General features: G+C 33.9%; 2 protein-coding genes across 4 annotated transcripts; both read right to left on the reverse strand.

The window, feature by feature from the left end:
* Window positions 1-1,070: 1,070 nt before the first annotated feature.
* Window positions 1,071-4,610, reverse strand: LOC129305966 (uncharacterized). 2 transcript variants are annotated; one of them, XM_054946211.1, is made up of 10 exons: window positions 4,375-4,610; window positions 3,980-4,144; window positions 3,567-3,747; window positions 3,005-3,061; window positions 2,862-2,932; window positions 2,511-2,589; window positions 2,336-2,413; window positions 1,962-2,065; window positions 1,802-1,862; window positions 1,071-1,622 (listed from the first exon to the last, which is right to left on the reverse strand). In XM_054946211.1, the coding sequence occupies exons 1-10, from the start codon at window positions 4,491-4,493 to the stop codon at window positions 1,242-1,244; spliced, it is 1,296 nt and encodes a 431-aa protein (XP_054802186.1). In that variant the 5' UTR covers window positions 4,494-4,610; the 3' UTR covers window positions 1,071-1,241. The 2 variants fall into 2 exon arrangements, with proteins under 2 accessions (XP_054802186.1, XP_054802195.1); XM_054946220.1 differs by having other exon boundaries at window positions 2,354-2,413; window positions 4,375-4,609.
* Window positions 4,611-15,958: 11,348 nt separating this feature from the next.
* On the reverse strand, window positions 15,959-19,317 carry LOC129321316 (F-box/kelch-repeat protein SKIP30-like). Of its 2 annotated transcripts, none has more exons than XM_054967058.1 (2): window positions 19,066-19,317; window positions 15,959-17,148 (listed from the first exon to the last, which is right to left on the reverse strand). In XM_054967058.1, the coding sequence occupies exon 2, from the start codon at window positions 17,077-17,079 to the stop codon at window positions 16,045-16,047; it is 1,035 nt and encodes a 344-aa protein (XP_054823033.1). In that variant the 5' UTR covers window positions 17,080-17,148; window positions 19,066-19,317; the 3' UTR covers window positions 15,959-16,044. The 2 variants fall into 2 exon arrangements, with proteins under 2 accessions (XP_054823033.1, XP_054823025.1); XM_054967050.1 differs by having other exon boundaries at window positions 17,842-19,315.
* Window positions 19,318-21,287: the final 1,970 nt, after the last annotated feature.

Here is a 21,287-nt window from a genome sequence, read left to right on the forward strand (position 1 = left end):
TTCTTTTCCTTCTCATCTCAGAACACGACAGAAAAAATTGTTAAACTCGAATCCAAACCGAACACCAGATAGATAACACCAGAAATGCTCAATCTTTACAGTCAATACTCAATATATATAATCTGACAAAACAGTATAAAACAAACAAATGAATTAATTAACAGTAAATAAATGTCGCAGAAGAGAAATTGACGTCTTAAACTAGAAGCTGATAAAAGTCTGAAGGCAAAGCAAAATCATGGACTCTCTCTTTCTTTTATCAGGCTCCAGTATTTTAAGCGAAACATCAATCTCATGATTTCTTGTTAACCAAAAAGACGTGTGTGTTTGTGTAGACCAATAGACCATCTTTTTCCCCTAATCCCACTGCCTTTGTTTATTAGGTACATCTTCTATCTTCGTCAACCAAAAAGCCAATCAATTCAGTGATTTCGCTATCAACATAGCCATCAAACCTACCTGAACAAATATATCTTATCATCTAATCAAACAAAACCACTACATCCGAACGGGTTTGGTGGTCCAGGTGTCCTTTACTGCCACTGAGTGACATTTTATTGGGAGTAAATTATTGGGACCCATCACACTTGGGATGCTTACTGTGAATTGCATTCCTAAGATTGCACCTGCACGTCATTTTCAGGTGACTCCAAACTCTGTCGTGTTGCGCTTACCATCCTTTTTGATTGGTGATTAGTGGAGAGTTTCATGTTGGACTTCAGGTTTGCTTCAGCTCTTCTAGGAAGGTGAATTGATCTCTTCTCAATTGAAAGAAAAAACGAAGTGAAATATGTCGACTAAGCATTCTTCAATTGCAACGCGCCAGATGGAATCTTTCGTAAAAAGCAAATTGGCACCACCCAAGGAAGATGATGCTTGCCACATATACTAGAATAGACAGACAGAAGACAGTTACACTAGCCAAGACATGAGATATGGAATAAATCCCTGGAAAATTAGATTGGAAGGAACTAGTTACATGATTTTTTATTTTTTTATATTTTGGTTATAATTAGTCTACCGCCCACATTACATGAATCATAGATAACAGGAACAGTCGGTCAATCAAATTTGTTGGTGATAAAAACTATCTGGGTCATATTAAAATTCCATCTTCTGAATTCATTATAGATTAAACAAAATTTGATCACAAACACAACTTAAAGAGACTAGATCGAAACGAAATGGGCAAGACTGCTAAACATATCGCTATAACTGGGAGAAAGTACCAGTAGCCGAGGTTAACTATGTTGCTTTTTCAATTTTCTATCATTTCTGGCCCTCTTCTTAGACTCTCTATTCTCTGCAGAGTATTGCTTTTTAATCAATAGATTGCACATTGCTGTCTTGACAGCTTCAGCTGCAGCCAAGAAAGCATTCTCATCCACCGATGTGCTACCCTGCAACGTTTCCAGCAATTTCTCGCCCCCAGGAATCTTGTCATCTTCAATAACTGCTGGTTCTTGTTCAACATCAAAACCAGAAATTACTCGAATGCGAGCTAAGGCGGGATAACTGGAACCTGGTAGACTAGACACACCCGTTACCATCCACAACATCCCAGTGCAGGAGCTGCTTCCCAAGCAAGTCGGTACAAAAGCCTCTCCTGAAATAGAAATAACCTGCAGGGAGATACACCTTAGTTTTAGAGCAACATGACTGCAAACCTTTAAGGAGCGCGTGGTAGTAGTCTAATTTCAGATACGAACATACATGTAGGTGTAATAGACGAAACGAGGTGGAATAAATGCACTTGAAATAGTCAGTGGCAATCTAAACAGTCAGGAATGAAGGTACTCACCTTGGCAACAGAAAGTGTTCGAGCAGAAACGTTGCACCTTAGCAATATTATTCCTTGCAAGCTACAATTGAATAAAACATAGCTTCATTAAGGAAACCAAACCAACACTAAAATCTCTTCAAGTGAATTGTAAACAATGCAATAAGAGCGTGAGGCTTACCTCTGAAGGGCCACTGCAACAAGCAACCCATCCATGATGGTGTATAAATCAGTCACAGCATGTGTGTGCTCCTCTGCTTCATCATTACACTCTGCAACTCCTGCCTTCAGAAAGTGGAAGAATATAAATTAAACAATCAAGAGTAACACTGAGAAGATATAGAACCAGTACCTTGTTAAACTCTCAACAGCCTTCATATCATGTTAACACGATAGCTACTGGCCTCATTATAAAAGTAGCTACCCAGGAAAGAGGACAATGATTTTACCCTATAACTTCAGGACTACACTAGAAGAAGATGTACTATTTTTTTTTAATTTTTAAAGGCATGCAATATAAAATGGAAAACAAAATAGTTGGAATCTGGGACACACACTGACACAAAAGCACACCTTAACCGCAACCTCACAGGTATCTTGGAGTGCTCCCGATGAAGTGTCCCACATACGGACCTGCAGAAAACAATATTAATTTTTATTTCCAAAAGAGAACCCTGAAATAAAATAATGGGAACTGCCTAAATTGTGAAATGTTGTTCTAACTACTCACTGTTGAATCACCGCTACCAGATATGAGAAGGCCTTGAGGGCAATTCTGATCATGAACAAAGGCAATGCAGGAAACAAACCTGCAAAGTAGATAAGCATCGATATTTAATAGCTGAATGAAAACTTCAGTTCCACTCATAAATCAGGAGGAAAGACCAAAAAAGAAAAAAAACAAGACAAAACAAACAAAACCGTTATCAACATCTCAAGTTTCCTGATACAATGGTCATTAGAAAATAATCACACTGAATGACATAAGAAACAATCAATATCTATAATCATGAAATTGGCCATCATTATCATCAAGAATCAACTAGACTGAAAAGTATGTGATCAGTTGTAAACTTCTTACTCTGTATGACCAAGACAGAAGCTCTGTATCTCATGAGCTCCACTCAAATGCTTGTCAGGAAAATTAGTAACCTAAAATAATGATATCAATAACAGAGCACCCAAATAGGTAATTCTCATTGGTGGGCAAGAGAGGTAGCTTACACGGATTTTGAAATCCCGATCAGCACTAACAATGCATCGATCATCAGGCGAAAATTCCTGATGACATGATGACATATTTACAGTAACGTCGTGAGTAATAATCATGTAAAGAAATACATTTAAGAGGTAGGTCATAAAAATAGTATGACAATAGAAGAACTAGAAAGCTGAACAGAATAAACCAAAAGACTTGCCTACATCTGGATACCTAAAATGCAGCAAATATGAACGATTCAATTTAATTATGAAGTCATGGATAAGACTATATGCTTAAAATAAAAAAAATGAGGAGGCATCAAACAATAAGAACATCATTTCTGATAACATGAGGAGAATTCATTTTATGATTTTCTTTTTTCAAAAATAAATTCTAGCTTAAGAACAACTAAATATCTGTTTGGTTACTGTACCTAAAATAGAAATGTCCTCGCTCGGAAATACTAAAGTGTAACTCTTTCATACAATAACTTCAGTTAACAGCTCTCTTTAGGTAGTAAAGAATATTTTGAGACACTAATCCATTCGTCAGAGTTGGGCATGTTATAGTAATATCATGTCTTACCAAATTAGTGATGATACTACAATAATGAGAAAGAAGTGGGGTTGCTTTCTTATCAACTAATGGTTGATCGCCATCATATCCAGCCAGATCCACAACCCAGACAACACCGAATTTGTCAGCAAAACACACATAAGAACCATCATTGCTTACAGCAACTGCACTAACTCTCTTTTCTGAGGACCTATTTCAATGGTAACATAAGTTCAGTAAAAGAAATGGAAGAGATTATGCAATATGAATGCATGTCACAAGTCACAGCCAATGAAAATACCATGCTTCATAAGGATTAATATATCTATTCACGAGCCCATCTTAATTATCAAAGGAAATTTGGAACCTTTATCCGTGACAATCATGCTGATTTATTCCTGACTAGTGCCTTACATAGAAACCATGTGAACTAGAAAACTTACACAGTACAAATGCAGCGCCAATTTTCAGCTGACCATATCTTGACAGTTTTGTCATCGCCTGCAGACACAAAGAGCCTCCCTTTTGAACCAAATCGAATTGCCCGAATAGAATCTCTATGAAATGGGCCACCGGATTCATCAGTCAATGAAGCCGCAGAACCAGCACTACATCGCCAAGTTCAATAATCACTGGTGTCAACATTCTTACCTCCCAAGAAAAACTATTAGAAAAAAATAACAGAAATGACCCAGTGATTGGCAAACATTCTCGTTATTTGCTGGAGCAGGAGAACTCCGGCAAACTCAAAATGTATAATTTAAAGTCACTCAAATTCCCATCTTCAAATCCTGAAATAACAAGTAACTAAATTTGAAAAACAATCTAAAAGACTTACTGAAGGTCGAATACACGGAGGCTTGGTCCAACAGCAACGGCAACGGACTTCTGGACTGGGTGAACTGCAATCAGGGCGGGAGCGACTTCGACTTCTTTGTTCGCTTCCCCCTCGTCCATGGTACGGTACCAGTTAGGGTTTAGTGGTTCCTGAATCCTGTAGCCAAATTCAAAGTTCAGAAGTCCCCCTTGTTTTTCCGTTTTGGTAAATTCTCCGTTCTTTTTTCCGCCCTTTTGCTACGAGGGAAGGTGAGGTTTGGTACTATGAAAGTGATTTCGACAAAAATAAAAATAAAAGTGGATATGAATATAAAAATGAATATGAGAGTGAGATTTAAAAATATATTTCATATATTGATAAAATTTTGGTATAATTTTTAATTTAAAAAATTAAAATACTTTTTCATAAAAAACTTTGATTTATACCAATAATGAAATACACTAAGACATACACAACCTCCTCCTCTTTCTTCTTGGCCTTCTCCAGAAGCAAGCAAGCAATTTTCACCATTAATGAAGACAATTTTTGAATCCCTTCATGAACAATAATTGTTAGAGATTGTTGGCAATTATATCTTGGAGAAATCACGATTTTGAAGCAAGTGTTAAAAAAGTCTGCAAATTGTATTTGCTTAACAACTGATTGCTGAATATCTACTCAAAATCTCAATTACTTATGCTTAACTTGTCATTTCATTTATCTTGAATGGAAGTTGCACAAGAGGATATTGAATTTCTATATGATTTAGAATCATAAGGGTAACACAATTGGAAAGACAATTGAGAAGTGTCTATTAGAATGAGAAATTGAGAAGGTGTTTACTATAACAATGGACAACGCATCATCTAATGACACGGCTTTGTCATATTTGAAAAGAAGGCTTAAGAATTGGAAGGGCATGATTTGTGGGGGTGATTACCTTCAATTGAGATGTTCTATACATTTCTTAACTTGGTGGTTAATGATGGGTTGAAGGAATTGAAGAATAGCTTTGATGCAATCCGCAATGCAATTAAATATGTTTGTTCTTCTCCTACTCATCTCTAAAAGTTTAAAGTGTTGTTGAGTTACAGAAATTGAACACTACTAGCCTTGTTTGCCTTAATGTCAATACTCGGTGAAATTTAACTTATTTGATATTGGAATCTACTTTAAAGTTTCAAAAGGCTTTTTGGACACCTAGAAGATGAAGATGAAGATGAAGATTATACGGGGCAATTCATTAGAGGCACTAGGCGTGAAGGCCCTCCTAAAGCTAGTTATTGGAATAAGGCACATGTCTTTCTCAAATTTTTAAAGGTATTCTATGACATAACTTTGATGTTTTCAAGTTTAGTGAATGTTACTTCTAACACTTGTTTCCATCAAATTGCTCTTATTCATGAGTTGTTGGAAGAAAACATTATGAATGTTGATCCTTTGCTTATGAAAACGTCCCTGAGTATGAAAAGCAAGTATGAAAAATATTAGAGCCAAATAGAGAATTTGAATTCTTTACTCCTTGTAGCAGTGTTTTTGGATCCTTAGTACAAGCTTGTTTATGTGAATCATATATTTGAGCAGCTTTTTCTTGATCTTGAAGTTTGCACGACCATGAAAATTAAGATCAAAGATGTCTTGTACCATATATTTGATGAGTATTCTTAAGGACTAGAGATTAGCACCCTAAGCAATTCTTCTTCTTCTACACTTCCAAGATCATCAACATGTTCAATGCTTGAAGACTAAGGGAGTACAGATCTAGGTCGTAAGTAAGAAAAAACCTCATCAGACCCACAATCAGAATTATATAAATATCTTTCATCTAATTCTGCTAATGATACTCCTGTTGATGATGATTTTGATATATTAGCATGGTGGAGAGCTAATTCTAGCAAATACAAGGTTCTTTCTATAATGGCACGTGATGTCTTGGTTGTTCTACTGTCCACAATAGCCTCTAAATCAGCCTTCAGCACAGGAGGATGTGTAGTGGACTCTTATAAGAGTTCACTATCACCAAAGATGACTGAAGCACTTATCTGTGCTCAAAATTGACTGCTTCTTAGACAATTCATATCTAAATTTGCATCCATACTTCAAGAATTTGATTATTTTAAGGAGACCGAGGGTGTGGTAAAGATTGGTATGTGTTGTAATGATGATATTGACTATTTATATTTTATATGAATTATTATATGTTTTAGTTGTATTTGTTTTTTTATTTGTGATGTAATGCCATTAACTATTTATATTTTATATATTTTTCAGATCTTTTCAGTGTCACTGATGTTAGAGAGGATGATTGTGTGAGCATCATTTGATGTTGAATAATGCTTATGTTTGTTAACTTTCAAACTTTTGAATATTTTAGATATATTTTAGACACATCTCACTAACTTCTTGTTATGTGAAGAAGCATGATGATAATTTGATAGAATAATAATTTTTTAGCTAGCTAGCTATATCATGTAGTTGGCTAGAATATGTGGATAGTCATTTTTTTAGATAGACTATGGAGCTTGACTGTAAAGTATTAAATTGTTGACTAAGTAAGTAGACTATGGTGAGATGTATATATTCTAAATATGAATATATTAACAAGTTTATTACTTTATCATATAGTTGTTATTTTAGAAGATGGAGTTCAAATTCGCACACTCCTACTTTAATGGATTTATTATATGCTGTTCTATAAGGTTATCATGAAGTTCTAGTTTCTAGCAATTAGTTATCGCCCTTTATTTAAAAAAATTGGCCAATATATATTTATATATATATTTCAAAAAAAGGAAGGCCTGGTCCTTGTATAAGGACATGCATATGTTTGATTTATTTAAACATGAAATCTTGTTATTTACATCGGGTCCAACTAAGCAGGAAACTCAATCGATGATAAGCCTATGATGTTGATGCAAGTGAATAGGAAAGGGGATATAAGGGCTTGCTTTTTTTAAAAAGAGTTGGATTCAAGAAACTAGACTAGTCCAGTAACTCAGTAGCCCAAGTCCAACCCGGTCCAATAAGACTGGACTAGTCCTTGTACTAAAAATTTTAGCCCGATCTCCATTCAGATTAGACTTTAGGTTGGCATCCAACCTGGTCCAGTCGAGTATTTGTGCAGCCCTAGTTTACAATGGCTCATTATATAATTAACTAATAGCTAATCGAAGCTCACAATGCATATTTCAAATACTAAATAACATTTATATAAATATAATCACCAAACACTTCATCAAAAATGAGTCATGCTTCATATTTGAGTAATAATTTAAAATTAATATATTCATCTATAAGCTCATTTTAAACCATCCATAATAATGCTTAAAGTATAAATGCAGAGATAATAATATATTATACTTAAATTCTCGATTACCTCAATTCTTAGTTTACCAATCAAGAGTACCTGTGAATTTCAAACAGAGCCTCTAATAAGCTCAGTAGCATCAACAATGGTCAATCTACAATCAAATACATCAATAGCCATTAATGACTAATTATCTTTAATTAACTCTAATTAAAGCCTAAACTCAAAAATCCCATTGTAATCATCTACCCATAACCAAATCTATTTTTAGGTTCCATTAGTTCACCTATACTCCCATCAGTCTAATCAACACCATTAATAACTCATAACCTTCTTATTTCAACTAATTAGCTTTAGGGTTTACTTTAAATCTTACTTTAAAATCCTAAAACCTCATTAGCACCATAACCCAAAGGTTAGATATTTAAATAAACACCTATTAATCTCTTTGAAGTTAGAATTCTAGAAAAAATCAAATCCATTTTTGAATTCCTAAAAAATTACCTAAAAACAATAATGAAAATGCACAAAAGAGGAAGAAAAGAAGTTGTAGGCACTTACCCAAGTAATTATAAGTTTGAAATAGACTCAATTGGATGCCCACAACAAACATTAGTAGAGCTCTCCTTACTCACCTTCAGATTGTCACTTTACTCTCTAATTTTTTAAGCAAAATAATGGATCTGGAGGCTTAAAAATTGACTTTTAGCTGCGGCCAAAGACCAAAAATTAAGGTTATGATAATTGGGCCTAAATATGGCCCAATACCACCTAGGGCCTAATTCTAAGCCCTAATTAGGGTCTGATAGATTCATTAGCCATCAATATATTATTTTTTAATCCAAGTTAACTCTTAATTATTAATTTGTCTTTAATAAGCCAATTAACCTTGAGTTAAATTTTTCAGAATGTTACAACCAACAATGGAGGAGAAGATCTCTTGTAGTGTCAGTAACAGCCAGTGTGGAGAGCATGAAGGGGTAGAGGTTGTTGCTATCGCTGTCTCAGTTGAAGGTTGCCAGTACTAATTGCTAGAGGTCTTCAGTGCAAGTTGCCAAACTAGTTGTTAGAGGTCATTGGTAGTAGGGGAGAAGATTTCCTCTGATATCGATGGCAGCTAGCATTGATGATATGGAGGAGTAAAAATGGAGTTTGCAATATGTAATTTGAAATCTTTAGGAATTAACATGGAAATCATTCTATCAATTTTGGTGAAATTTGAATAGGAACTGGATTACACTAATTTTTCGATTCCAACATATTAAACAAACATTTCTTTCAATTTCCATACTTACTAGAATTCCTAATTCCAGTATACCAAACGAGACCTAAATTAGGTCTAATTTTGTATGTACATGCTTTCTTTGTTTTGGAGATGTAAAATAGATTGTTTTCCCATGTGAATGGTAGACTTTCTTTAGTCTCTTTTGTAATACCTCTATTAATTAAACACATAACTAGCATAGAAATTAACCTTAAGGTAAAGATTTCATGATAATTCCAACTAATAAAATCAATAATAAGAGATATCATGGAAAGAAAAAGATTAACCTTGGCAATATAAAACTCTCAAGGTTAAGTAAGAAAAATCTTGTAGAGATGGGATCCCATTAATTATTTAATCTCAAAGCCAAGTTTAAAAGGTTATTTAAACATTACAAATCAAAGTAAAAAGTATTTGAGAAGCATAAATATCAATCAGAGTTGGAAACAAGTCAAAATGAAGTAAAAATGATCATTTTTGGTACTTGACAACGGCCAACAATCTTTAAGTTGTGGCCAAGACTTCATGACAGTATCTGTCATGACAACTCCTAACCATGAACTTCCGACGCGCATAACTTTTAACTTAGACATTTGATTGAGGTGATTTAAGTGCCCACACATCAAAAATTTTATAATCTAACTAATGATTTTAATTTCACATCAATCCAACATCAGATGAAGAATTTAAACACCTGAAACTGAAACTTCACATTTTTTCCTCTAAACCATCAATTAAGTGTCTAAATCTCAAACTGTAAGTTATTAACCCATACAAGGGCTTGAACCATACTCAAAAAGTCCTAATACACTTTTTCAAATAGTCATAAGTATCAATCCACCCTTAGTACAAGAATTGACCACTCAACCTCTATAAGACACATAATAAGGGGGTAAAAATGTAATTTTTTGCATTCAAGCTAAATAATCATTCAAAACATGTAAAACTCATTTAACTTGTTAAAATATACTTGTTCAAGCTATCTTGACCCACTACTATAGTCAATTTAGGTATTGGTATACTATTATGGCCAAGATAATCTAAAAATGCTTAAAATCAAAGTTTAAAACTACCATTACAAGTGAACTTCAAATAAACATAAATCAATATGAAAAATCTCTAGTATAGGAAAAATAATGTCAATTACACATATAATAACTAGAGACTTTATAAGATAAGCTCTAGTTCTTTGGCATCGATGGCTTCCCCTTTTCCTTATCTTTATCATCTCTTGTAATGATATTAATAAATAGAAGTGAGATTAAACAATCTCAGTAACCAAAAATTTAATTAAAGCATATTAAAGTGTGGCACATATAAATGAATAGGAAATTTATATCACATAAGTCAATTACACATTAATCACATTATAACACAAGATAGTATGCCACATAATCAATGTATCCCACCTTATATCCCTCCTTATATCTTTCTACTGAACCTATGGGCTAACAAATCATATAGGTCTAGTCTATATGACTAGATTAACCCTGCTCTCCAATTATGAGGGGTCATCTGGTGAAAGGCTCTCGTACTCACTCTTAGATCATGGGTTTCCCTTACTTGAATTTTAGGGTGTCATAAGTGCTTGACCCACGTCGTCCAATTCAGGATCAGTGATACTGAGCATCATGCTCAACCTATGCCATACCCGTAAGTTGTTGGCAATAATAAGCACATATAATAATGAAATATGCTAACCATTGTGCATAAATTTAGCGGAGGCCACATCACATGGATTTATCATTCTAATCTTCTACTATTCTAGGGTGAACTCCTATCCATCATGATCATGCAAGCTCACTCAACATATGCAAATATATATATATATATATATATATTCATGCATATCTTAATAACTCAACACATTCATAAACAAAACTTGCAGGTTATCATATAACCATAAAGCATTTTTATCATTATTAGGCTTGTTTATCGCATAACATTAACTCAAAGTCATTATATTAATGAACATGTCCTTATTACCCATCTCAAGCCAATGATAACTCAGCATAACTTAATGTTGCAAACACTACAATATACAATAATTAAAATTCTCAGTTACCTCAACTCTTGGTCTACCAACTAAGAGTAACCATGAATGTTAAATGGAGTATCCAATAAGTTTAATAGCATCAATAATGATCAACCTACAATCAAATACACCAATAATCATTAATGACTAATTATCCTTAATTAACTATAATCAAAGCCTAAACCCAAAAATCCTATTGTAATCATCTACCTACAACTAAATTTATTTTTAGATTTCATTAGTTCACTTAGACTCTTATTAGTCTAATTAACATTACTAATAACTCATAATCTTTCTAGCTCAACAAATTAGCTCTAGGGTTTACTTTAAACCCCATCTTGAAATTCTAAAACATTAATAGCATCATAACTTAAAGGTTAGACACTTAAAATAAACTCTCATTAATCCTATTGAAGTTAAAATTTTAGACAAACTCACAATTCATTTTTAGATTCCTAAAGAACTACCCAAAAACTATAGTGAAAATGCATAAGAAAGGAAGATGAGAGGTTATAAGTATTTATCCAAGTAATTAAAAGCTTTAAATAGACTCAATTAGATGTCTATAACAAACCCTAGTAAGGACCTTTTTATTCACCTTTGGACTCCTACTTAAAACTCTACTTTTTTTATCTGAAAGCGAGTCTGGTAGCTTAAAAATTGACTCTTGGCTATGGCCAAAGATTAAAATTTTAGATTTCAAACATTGTCTATCTAATTGAGCCCAAATATGACCCAATACCATCCAGGGTCCAATTTTAAGCTCTAATTAGGATCCGATATAACCATTAGCCATTCATACATTACTACCACTACCATCACCACCACTACTACCTACTATTATGACTACTACTATCACTATTACTGCTATTGCTACTGCTATTACTACTGCTCTTACTCCTACTACTACTGCTACTACCACTGCTGCTGTTGCTACTACTACGACTACTGCTGCTGCTCCTACTGCTATTGTTGCTGCTGCTGCTATAGTCCAAGTTAAGTCTTAGTTGTCTAACTTATCCTTAATTATTCAATTAACCTTAAGTTAAATTTTTTAAGATGTTACATCTTTGATTCGGTATTATAAGCGTGCCCTCTAAGAACTAGAGAAAAAATTTAAACTGGGGTGGAGAGTTATTGTTTGGTTATGGTTAAAGACAAGCAACTAGCGTGTGAAAAACAATTGAATTGGAGGAAGAGAAGGGTGAGGCTAACGCATTGAGATGCAACTATGAGAACATGAGAAGAAGAAAGAAGAGAACGCATGCTAGGATTTGTTTCAAAAAAATTGACACAAGTATTTATAATTGAATTTTTGTGGGCTTATTTAAGTTGCCGTAATAAGCCTAAAGTAGAGAGATTTTTTTTTAAACTCTCAAGTCTAACCTTAAAAATTTTCAAGCTTATTCGAGTTAGCTTAGTAGGTTTGGCCTAAATTATCAGCTTTACATATAATCGATTATTTAAAGAAACTCGTATAACTTGACCTATATTCTTGACTCTAGAACTGGTTCTTCAACTAGTTCTCTAAGGTAACATTGAGTAGAGAATAAGAGAAGCCATCCAGGGGATTAATAAAAAAAGAATTCTAATAAAAATGGAGGATAGATATCCATTCATATAAAATAGGTTTGTACAACATTAATCTCACATAAATGAATCATATAAAGGAAGTTGCTAAGATGTGAAAATCTAAAGCATTAGATCCTAATAACCTCTAGAATTTCATATCATTTGAGCATATTTTCCTTGAATTTTTAATATAATCTATCACAATTGTACATGTTTTGAATACTCAAGTTAGAAAAATATGTATATTGTTTTGAAAATTTAAACCATGGCTCTATTTTAGTATTTTAAAGCTAATTTATTGATATCTTAATTTAAGGTTTGGTTGGATATATTTCTAGACTTTTGTTGATTCTTTTGAAAAGATTTTGATAATGAAATCGAGTACATAAAGGTTAAGTTTTATTAATAGCAAAAACAATACAAAATTGTCAAAGTCACCCTAAAGTTGCGACAGCAAAACAAAACATTTTATTTAGTTGATAAAATTAGGGTTTTGGAATATATATGACCTATTTTTGACTTTGGCCACCATTTTGGACTTCTTGTGTAACAGCCCTCCTCGGGATCTCACCGTCACCCAAGGCGCTGGACACTCTCCCCCCAAGCCCCACAACAGAGCGACCCCACCCCCTACGGTGAGCATCAGGAGATAAAGGCTTCCCCACAGTAGTGTGCAGGATTATTCTCTTGCGGAGAGCCTCCCCAGGTTTGATCCTCTAACCTCTCCTACATAACAAAGTTGAGGCTGAACCTATCTACTGCGGAGAAGTCTTTGTCTCCTAATGCTCACCCTAAGGGGTGGGGTCGCCCTATTGTGGGGCCTGAGAGGAGAGTGTCCAGTGCCTCGAGTGACGGTGAGATCCCGAGGAGGGTTGTTACATCTTGGGAGCTTTGAGTGTGCTAGGGCAAGAATTTTGGTGGAGATTGAGCTTGGTTTGAAGATTGAAAAAGATTTTGGCTTTATATCTTTATTCTTCTCCTTTCTCCCTCCCTTCCTTTTGTTCAATATTTGTGTTGATATATTTGTATTTTCTCATAGGTTTTATGAACATTTATAGCTAAACCCTTAATTCTAGGATTATTTTGAACCTTTTATATGAATTAAACAATCCCTTTCCCTTTGTATTTGTGATTAATGATGTGGTTATGTTGATTTTACTCTACACTTAATGCTTCTAGTTGATTGGCTATCAATTACATTTTTGGGTTCACTTGATTAATGCTTGAGAGAGCTAAGTTGAGTATAAAACTTGAGTTAAATTATGTAAGAACTTCAAGTTTGCAAGTTGAATGAATGGTTTTATTAATGAGTTAGAGATATACTCATTAACCCCACATAGTCACATAAAACTTGCAGAGAAAATTAGAGTTTAATTAGTTAATTGAGAGATTAAAGGATTGATTGAACTAAACACCTATTTGGAGACTTGAGAGAGTACTTATGGGTAATTTAGTATTATTGACTAGAATAATTTATCACTAAGAGCAAAATATATTGGGGGTTGATTGAGTATTCTTAAAGTATAAAGGGAAATAAATAATGCTCTTTACTTTCAAAAGTCTTGAATCATGCTCTTTACTTTATTTTCTATTGTTAATTTAATTTGTAAAATCATCTTCACCTAAAGCAACTTGATTAAATTTGCTAAGTCTTTTATTTGACAATTGTCTTTAAACAAATCTTTATAAAAATGATACTCTACTTACACTTTATTATTTGTCATGAACCATGCATTTGTGGAGCACAACAAATCCCATCCCCATTTTTAGGGAAAAAAAGGGGGGAAATGAATTTAAAAAAAATTCAAGTATTTAGACCGGCTCAAATAAGCCCATGAGTGTTAGGGTTGGGTCTAACTATATAGGCTTTTTTACAAATTTAGGTACGTCAAACCCGGCTTGAATAAGCTCACACTGCCCAAATTACTGGCTCTAGACCTAAAGGTGTGGGGAATCAAAGTTTTTGAAAAATGAAATGTCAACTTTTATCCTGATCCTTTACTTCTTGGATTGAATTTAAAACCCACATTCTGGCCTAATTAGAATGTTAGATTCCATTTATCCATTTTAACCCAACAGAGGAATAGACTCATTACCTGAAGGGGGCTACATATATAGAATGCTTAAAATGACTAGACAGGGGTGATGTGAATGCAGGTCCCAACTACAACCTTTCCAAAGTACAATGGATATTGCCAACATAGGCCACGAACCATTCTCATCACCTAATGACCCTACCCTAATTAGTGTGTTTTACATTATTAGCCTCACCTTCCTTTTATATGCGTTGCTATGCTTCATAATCTTTGGTCTTTTCAACATAGGACTTTTGTCAATGTGTATTTGCAAATTCTTCTGCTCTTTGTGTTTCCCTTTGCCTAATTAGTAGGGTTCCCATAAAAGTAATCAAATGGACTTTAAATAAGTAAAGTTTAGCCAAAAATATATTAACAAAGTACTGCCTATTGGAATATCTTCTTGCTCTGAATGATTGTGGTAGCAGAGTAATTCAATACTTACTAAGCAAAACAGAATTTAGCAATGTGGTGTATCATCCAAGCCCTCAAATATTAGTGCCTTGAAAGTGAGGCTTCATACATGAGAAAAGGCATATTCATTTCTTAGTTAACTCAATGTTTATGTTTAGTTGTAGGACACAATCTCTCCCATTAGTTTTGCTTTCATGTTGATAAACATTTCGAATTTAAGACATTTGTAGAACACAATCTCTCCTATTAGTTTTATTGTTGGCAAACATTTTAAGACATTTGTAGAACACAATCTCTTTACGCTATCTGCCTTTTTTTATTTATTTTTTATCGAGCTCAATTATTGTATTGTTTCAGTTCAAATGAAGCCTCACCTTATAGCCACATGAGATTAAAACAAGGAGAATTTCAACAAAAAAAAAACCCTTGACCAAAAATATTAAAAAAGAAAACCCTATAATCTTTGAAATTTCACTGCAATTATTGAATTGAAATTAAATTTATGACAGAAATGATAAAATTACCTTTCATTTAAATGAACGACATATAATAGTTAATATGACTTATTTATTCTCATATTATATGTCATTCATTTACTTACGGAATATTATTTATTTTCCTACTTCACTACTTGTTTATAGTCCTTGGAATGAAATCAAGTGAACATAAGACTATAAACAAGTGATGTGGAGCAATTAACAATATTCCATAGCTAAATAAATAGCATACAATATAAGAACGAACAAGTTATCTTATCTATTGCAAGTTATTCATTTAAATGAGGGACAATTTTGTCATTTTTGTCAGAAATTTAATTTCTATTCAGTACCTAATAACTGCAGTGAAACTTCAAAAACTACAGAATTCTCTCTTTTAATATCTTTGGTCAAGGGGTATTTTTTGAAAATGTCCCTTAAAACCAAAAACAAGAGCCGGCCTTGGAAACAACTAATTCTTTCTCTAGTCGAAGGGATCCGGATCCCCCAGCAGGAGAACAATTACAAGAGTCTAACAAGATGATGGCCTAAATTCTCAGCAGCGTACAACCAAGGATAGTACCACGACACCGTGACATTGGAGATGCCTGACGCCAGGTTGTTCTGTCACTCCCAGGTGTGAGAATATCAACATTAGCCAAAGGCTTAATGTCCCAGTTCCACCTGTCAGGGCCAATGACTCCTCCAATCACATACAAATCATCACCAACCCCAATCATTCCAAACCCAATTCTTCGAGTTGATGCTGAACCCACTATCTTTCTCTCTCCTTTGTCCTGCTTGATGATAAATCCATGGCTCATCACATAGAGGGCACCTCCAACAACTGCCATCGGACCTTGACGCCACCCGCTTTCCTGAACAGTCCACCCAGGAGGCCCTCCATTGTCTAAAACTTGCACTGTCGACAGCCCTTTATGCAATACGTGAACCTTTCCCCCAATAACCACTCCTGAACAAGCTGAATTATGGGTGCAATGCAGATCAGGCATTTGAATCCACACATCTTTTTCAGGGTCATACATTTCTGCCTGAGATATTGATTTTCTGCAGCTAGTGAAGCCCCCAGCCACGACTATTTTTCCATTCAAAACACAGCATGCAAACATGACACGTGGCACTAGCATTGATGTCCGCGGGGCCCACTGCCGGACTACGGGGTCATATGACCAGACTTCATTTGTTGCAAAGCTCCCATCTTGATCGCCAGTCAATGGATCTACAGCATCACTTCCGCCACCAATCACAAACAACTTTCCAGCAGTTGAGACAGCACCAAAGTGGGAAAGGTGTCTGATTTTTGATGGAATAACAGGAAGAGTTATCCAGAGATCCCGTAGAGGGTCATACAGCTGCCATAGGTTCTCTGGATCGAAAGCACAGACACATAACAGATCCTCAGATGAACCAACCTCCTGTCGAGCTTTAAATAGTTCAGGGCTATGAATGGCTGCTTGCCAAGAGCGAGAGACAAGCTCTAACTTCGGGTGGAGGAAAAAGGGAACCCTTGCAAGGCACCTTATTGCAACTGCATCAGGAAGTCCTTCAATCAATCCAGACATAATAATCACTGTTTCATCCGTGGCTACGAATCCTCTGGCACTAGATTTCTGCTAAAATAGAAAAACCACCTGCAATATCAACATATATCAAGTTATGTATACTAATACTGCAACACATGAGAAATTAAAATCCAAATCTATTAATGCTGAAGAATGGTTTTCTTGAGTCCAATGTGTTGAAAGGGCTTATATAATCTGGACACATATATAAAAATTGCTGAATAATAAACCACACAGCACGGAACATGTCACAGCCTATACAGCCTTGTATTTGGTGTGTCTTCTGAATCAGTTTCTCATAAGAGCAAAATGTTTTATAGTTATTAAACCAAAATAAAATCCCCAAAACTTTAAAGCGCTTACAAAAAGAAAGTCTCAAGATTGCAGAAATTTTCAATTGGAACAAATCCCATCGTATTATTGAATAATGAATAATTCCAAAATTTGTCTTGAACAGATAATGACCAAGTCATATAAAATCAAAAGAAAGCATTTTATGCCCTCATAACCACTGAAAAAATAAGTTAGTATAAAGTAAGAAGCATTCTTAGACATCCGACTTTCACTTCCTCACCCCAGCACTACGTCATTGTCTTCAACAATTATTTCCTGTCCCATCCTTTCAATCTCTCTGAGAAATAAAAAAGATTTTGCATTAAATCTTTCATTGCTCTTTCATAAAGTAAAATACACTCTATAGTGGTTAATCGACCGTTCAACACTAATTTATATTGTAATACCAAGAGACAGACTAAGACTCACTGAAGTTTCTGTTTCCCTGTGGTGGACAGGAGGGGAAACAACTTGAAGGGCTGACGTGGTAGGGAAGAGCCAAAGATCCTCTTTGATTATGATCTTTGTTCCAGACATATCTGTCTCATGATTCTACTAATAGGACAAAATAATTCCGGATTATGAAATGGTTAGCTTAACGTGAAAGTTTCACACTAACTGTTCCGGCCACATCCTAGAGTCACATAGAAACTAAAAGAAAATAATAATCCTAAAACAAGGAAGAAACTGCCCATGTAGCTGATGTTTTAGTCGTACCAGCACATTATTGGACATCTTAAACTTTCAAGTTGCAATTAAAAAACTCAGCAAAATATTTCCTCATCATTCAAGAAAACCAAGTTTCTAAAGTCAATGGCTAAAATCTAACCTCAGAATGTTATAGCATATAGTCTTGACTCATACACATGATGCTCTGAAGCAAAAGCAAAGTTAAAAAGCATATTGGTCTACTAAGGGACATATGAATCTCATTGGAAGTTTATGCCACAGAAAATAAATCACCAAGGTTTACTAGACTCTTGGACCTGCCAGGCAAAAGTTCAAATTGAAATCAACAGGAAAGAAGGAGAAAATCAGAAAACTAAATAACATATCGTTTGAAAAAAACGGAGGGAATTGTATTCTAATAGGGGATTATGCATGGGTTCAGCCTTAGAGTTGAAGCACAAGATACATCCAAAGAAAAGTAAGGAAATAAAGAGAATAACAATCAGATCCCAGTTTTGATTCTTGATCCAAAACCAATGAACCAAGGTTTCTCAAAAATGTCTAAAATTACAGAACCGAAAAAGTCCATGGGCATTTCTACTTGCGTTACAGGCATTTCAAAAAAGAATTCAAGCACAAAGAGACCCGAATTCCAGAAACCCCATAATTGCAATCCGTGACCTTGCCTCGCGTTCACCTTCACTTCATGCACAACTAGTAGCATAGCACTTACAGTAGAATTGAAATTTCGACCCTAAATTTGAGGACTGCGTAACAGCAACCTAACCAGGAAAGGACAAGTACAAGAATTTGAAGCCATAAGAAAAAGAAACCCACTTCGAATATAACATATAACACAATGGGTATTCGATCATATCCAAAGAAGAAAAGAAAAATCCAAGAAAATAAAGCATTATCAAGTAGTTATGAGATTCGAATTACAGAGGAACAAATTGCGCAGAAGAAGAAAAAAAAGTCGCATGCCTAAGATGAAGGTAAAGTTAACAAACGATGACTTGTTGAGGCGATAGGGGGCAGGAGAACGAGGACGAAAGTGGCGCAGGAAAGGAATTGGATGGGGATGGAGACCCAAGAAACGCAGGTTTTCTTTTTTTTTTTTTGTTTTTTTGTTTTTTTGGTTTTTCCCGCAGCACGAAACGCAGTTACAAAAAACTGGACCGCGTTCTGTGTCTTGACTCTTCAGCAAATCAAAATGCAATTTTCTTTTTCTTTGAGAGTTATCACATATCCGACAAGCTTTTGGTTCCATTCCATTAACCTTCCGGTTAGTTGCGTGCCCTAACACGGTTAGATAATCCCAGGGTATATTCTTCATTCCTTTTATTTCCCTCCCCACAGATCCTATTGCTCCTTTAAAAAAAAAAAAAAATCTGAATGTCTTTGCGGCTTACATGACAAATGAATAAAATCATGGGCCTGTTCAGTCTTAGCTGGCTATTATACGGTTGGGGATTCACTCTACGTTTTCACGCGAAAAGCGAAAACCATCTTTCCCAATATATCAAAATATTAAATTAACTAGACAGTTTTTCTACAGGATGAAATTAAAAAACTTCAAACAAATACTATCAATATTATTAATATGGACACATTTAATATGGTGAAATTTTTAAGAGTTTCTTTATTTAATTATTTTTTTTTCTTAAATACTTTATTTATATACATTTTGTTTTTATTTTTCAAGCCTAAAGTAAAAAAATCTGTCTAAAAAATACCTGTTCTTAGAGTGTTTAGAGAATATTGGCAAAAAAAAAAAACTTTTTTAAAATTCTTAATAAATTCTCATTTTTTATTACATAAAAAAATTAGACATTAGTTTATGAATTATGATATAAGTTGTATTTTCATAAATATGGATACAAGAAAAAATTCAAAGAGATCTCTCTCTCTCTAAAGTACAACGAATGCAAAAAGATAATTAGATGGAGTTAATATTGGCGATTAAGGAAACTTAAAAACAAAATTGTTCTTGAATCAATATTTCTGTGAAAGTATACTAAAAATATATGAAAAATTGAGAAATAAATTAAATCTTATTAATGAATTAGGAGAAATTTTTATATTAATATTAGCCTAAAATCTATTAATCAATGAGAGTTAATTTTCTTTTACCAATGAGATTGATTGATGATTATTGATACAGATAATATGTATGATAAAATAAATAACAAACGTCCTTCAAAGATGTACAATTCACCTTTTAACACTATCCAATCCATATATTATAATATCATTTGTAATAAAATGGCAGTTATTTGGTCTAAATAATAAAGTGATGATTAATAGCACTTCTTTAGGGTTCAAAACTTAAGCCAGAATAAAACGTGCAGAATTATTCGGGGATATCCGATGAGATTTAAAAATAAGACGTTTATTGATTGATATTGGTAAGGCATTCTTTTTGTTTTTTTGGGTTAACATATATATTTTTGGTAAGGTTTTAATCTATTGACAAGGCTTTGTAAGATTTGTATTAGGTTTAGATGAGCCCAGCTCGTTTAGCTTTAGGAAAAAAAAATGTAGTTGGACAGCTGAAAAATCAGCCCATTTTGAAACTGGTCAATTTGGGTTCAACTAAGTTGTCTCCTGCATTAAGCAACCCAACGTGTTTTGTATTTTAAAAAATAATTAAAAAACAAATTTAAACACTTCTCTGGCAACCCTTCGGTGTTCCTTGCATGACTCTCTGCAATTGATTTCGATATATAAAAGATCCTGCTCATTGTTAAATATAAGACAATTATCATGTTTTCTTTTTATTTTTATTTAGAAGCAAGATTAGAATTTTAAAAAATATTTATCATATTTTTCTTAAATTGTCCCTCATAAAGTTAATGTTTGTTTTCATTAGACAAATTTGTTTTATTAACTGCAACTGCATGAATAATTTACTCTAATTTTTAAATTTTTAAATATAATTATTATACTTAACTAACTTTTTAAATTACGTGAGTTAGTTTATTTTTTTTATATTCAAAAATGGAGGGAGCATGTTTGAATATTTTTTTTATAAATTCATGGTTCCTGTAATTAATTTTAACATGTATCAAACAGACACGTAATTATTTCACCACTATATATCCGTGTAATCAACTCTCCTCCTTCTTTATATTATCACCAGATGTGAATTGGTTATCTTAGACCTTAACTCTCTTTCCAGTAGAAGGTTTTGGGCTTTTTTAAAT

This window comes from Prosopis cineraria, unplaced genomic scaffold (assembly GCF_029017545.1).
Source record: "Prosopis cineraria cultivar Desert tree isolate PC_DT_omini unplaced genomic scaffold, ASM2901754v1 PC1, whole genome shotgun sequence".
In the NCBI taxonomy this organism is placed as follows: domain Eukaryota; kingdom Viridiplantae; phylum Streptophyta; class Magnoliopsida; order Fabales; family Fabaceae; genus Prosopis; species Prosopis cineraria.

Bases quoted from the DNA above. Each gene is read 5' to 3' on its own strand.
- LOC129305966 (XM_054946211.1), bottom strand. From the start codon at position 4,493: ATGGACGAGGGGGAAGCGAACAAAGAAGTCGAAGTCGCTCCCGCCCTG. The intron at 2,590-2,861 runs GTAAGAAGTTTA...TCTACTTTGCAG, and splicing joins TTCTGTCTTGGTCATACAGA to GTTTGTTTCCTGCATTGCCT. The intron at 2,414-2,510 runs GTGAGTAGTTAG...TGTTTTCTGCAG, and splicing joins CTGGTAGCGGTGATTCAACA to GTCCGTATGTGGGACACTTC.
- LOC129321316 (XM_054967058.1), bottom strand. From the start codon at position 17,079: ATGTCTGGATTGATTGAAGGACTTCCTGATGCAGTTGCAATAAGGTGC.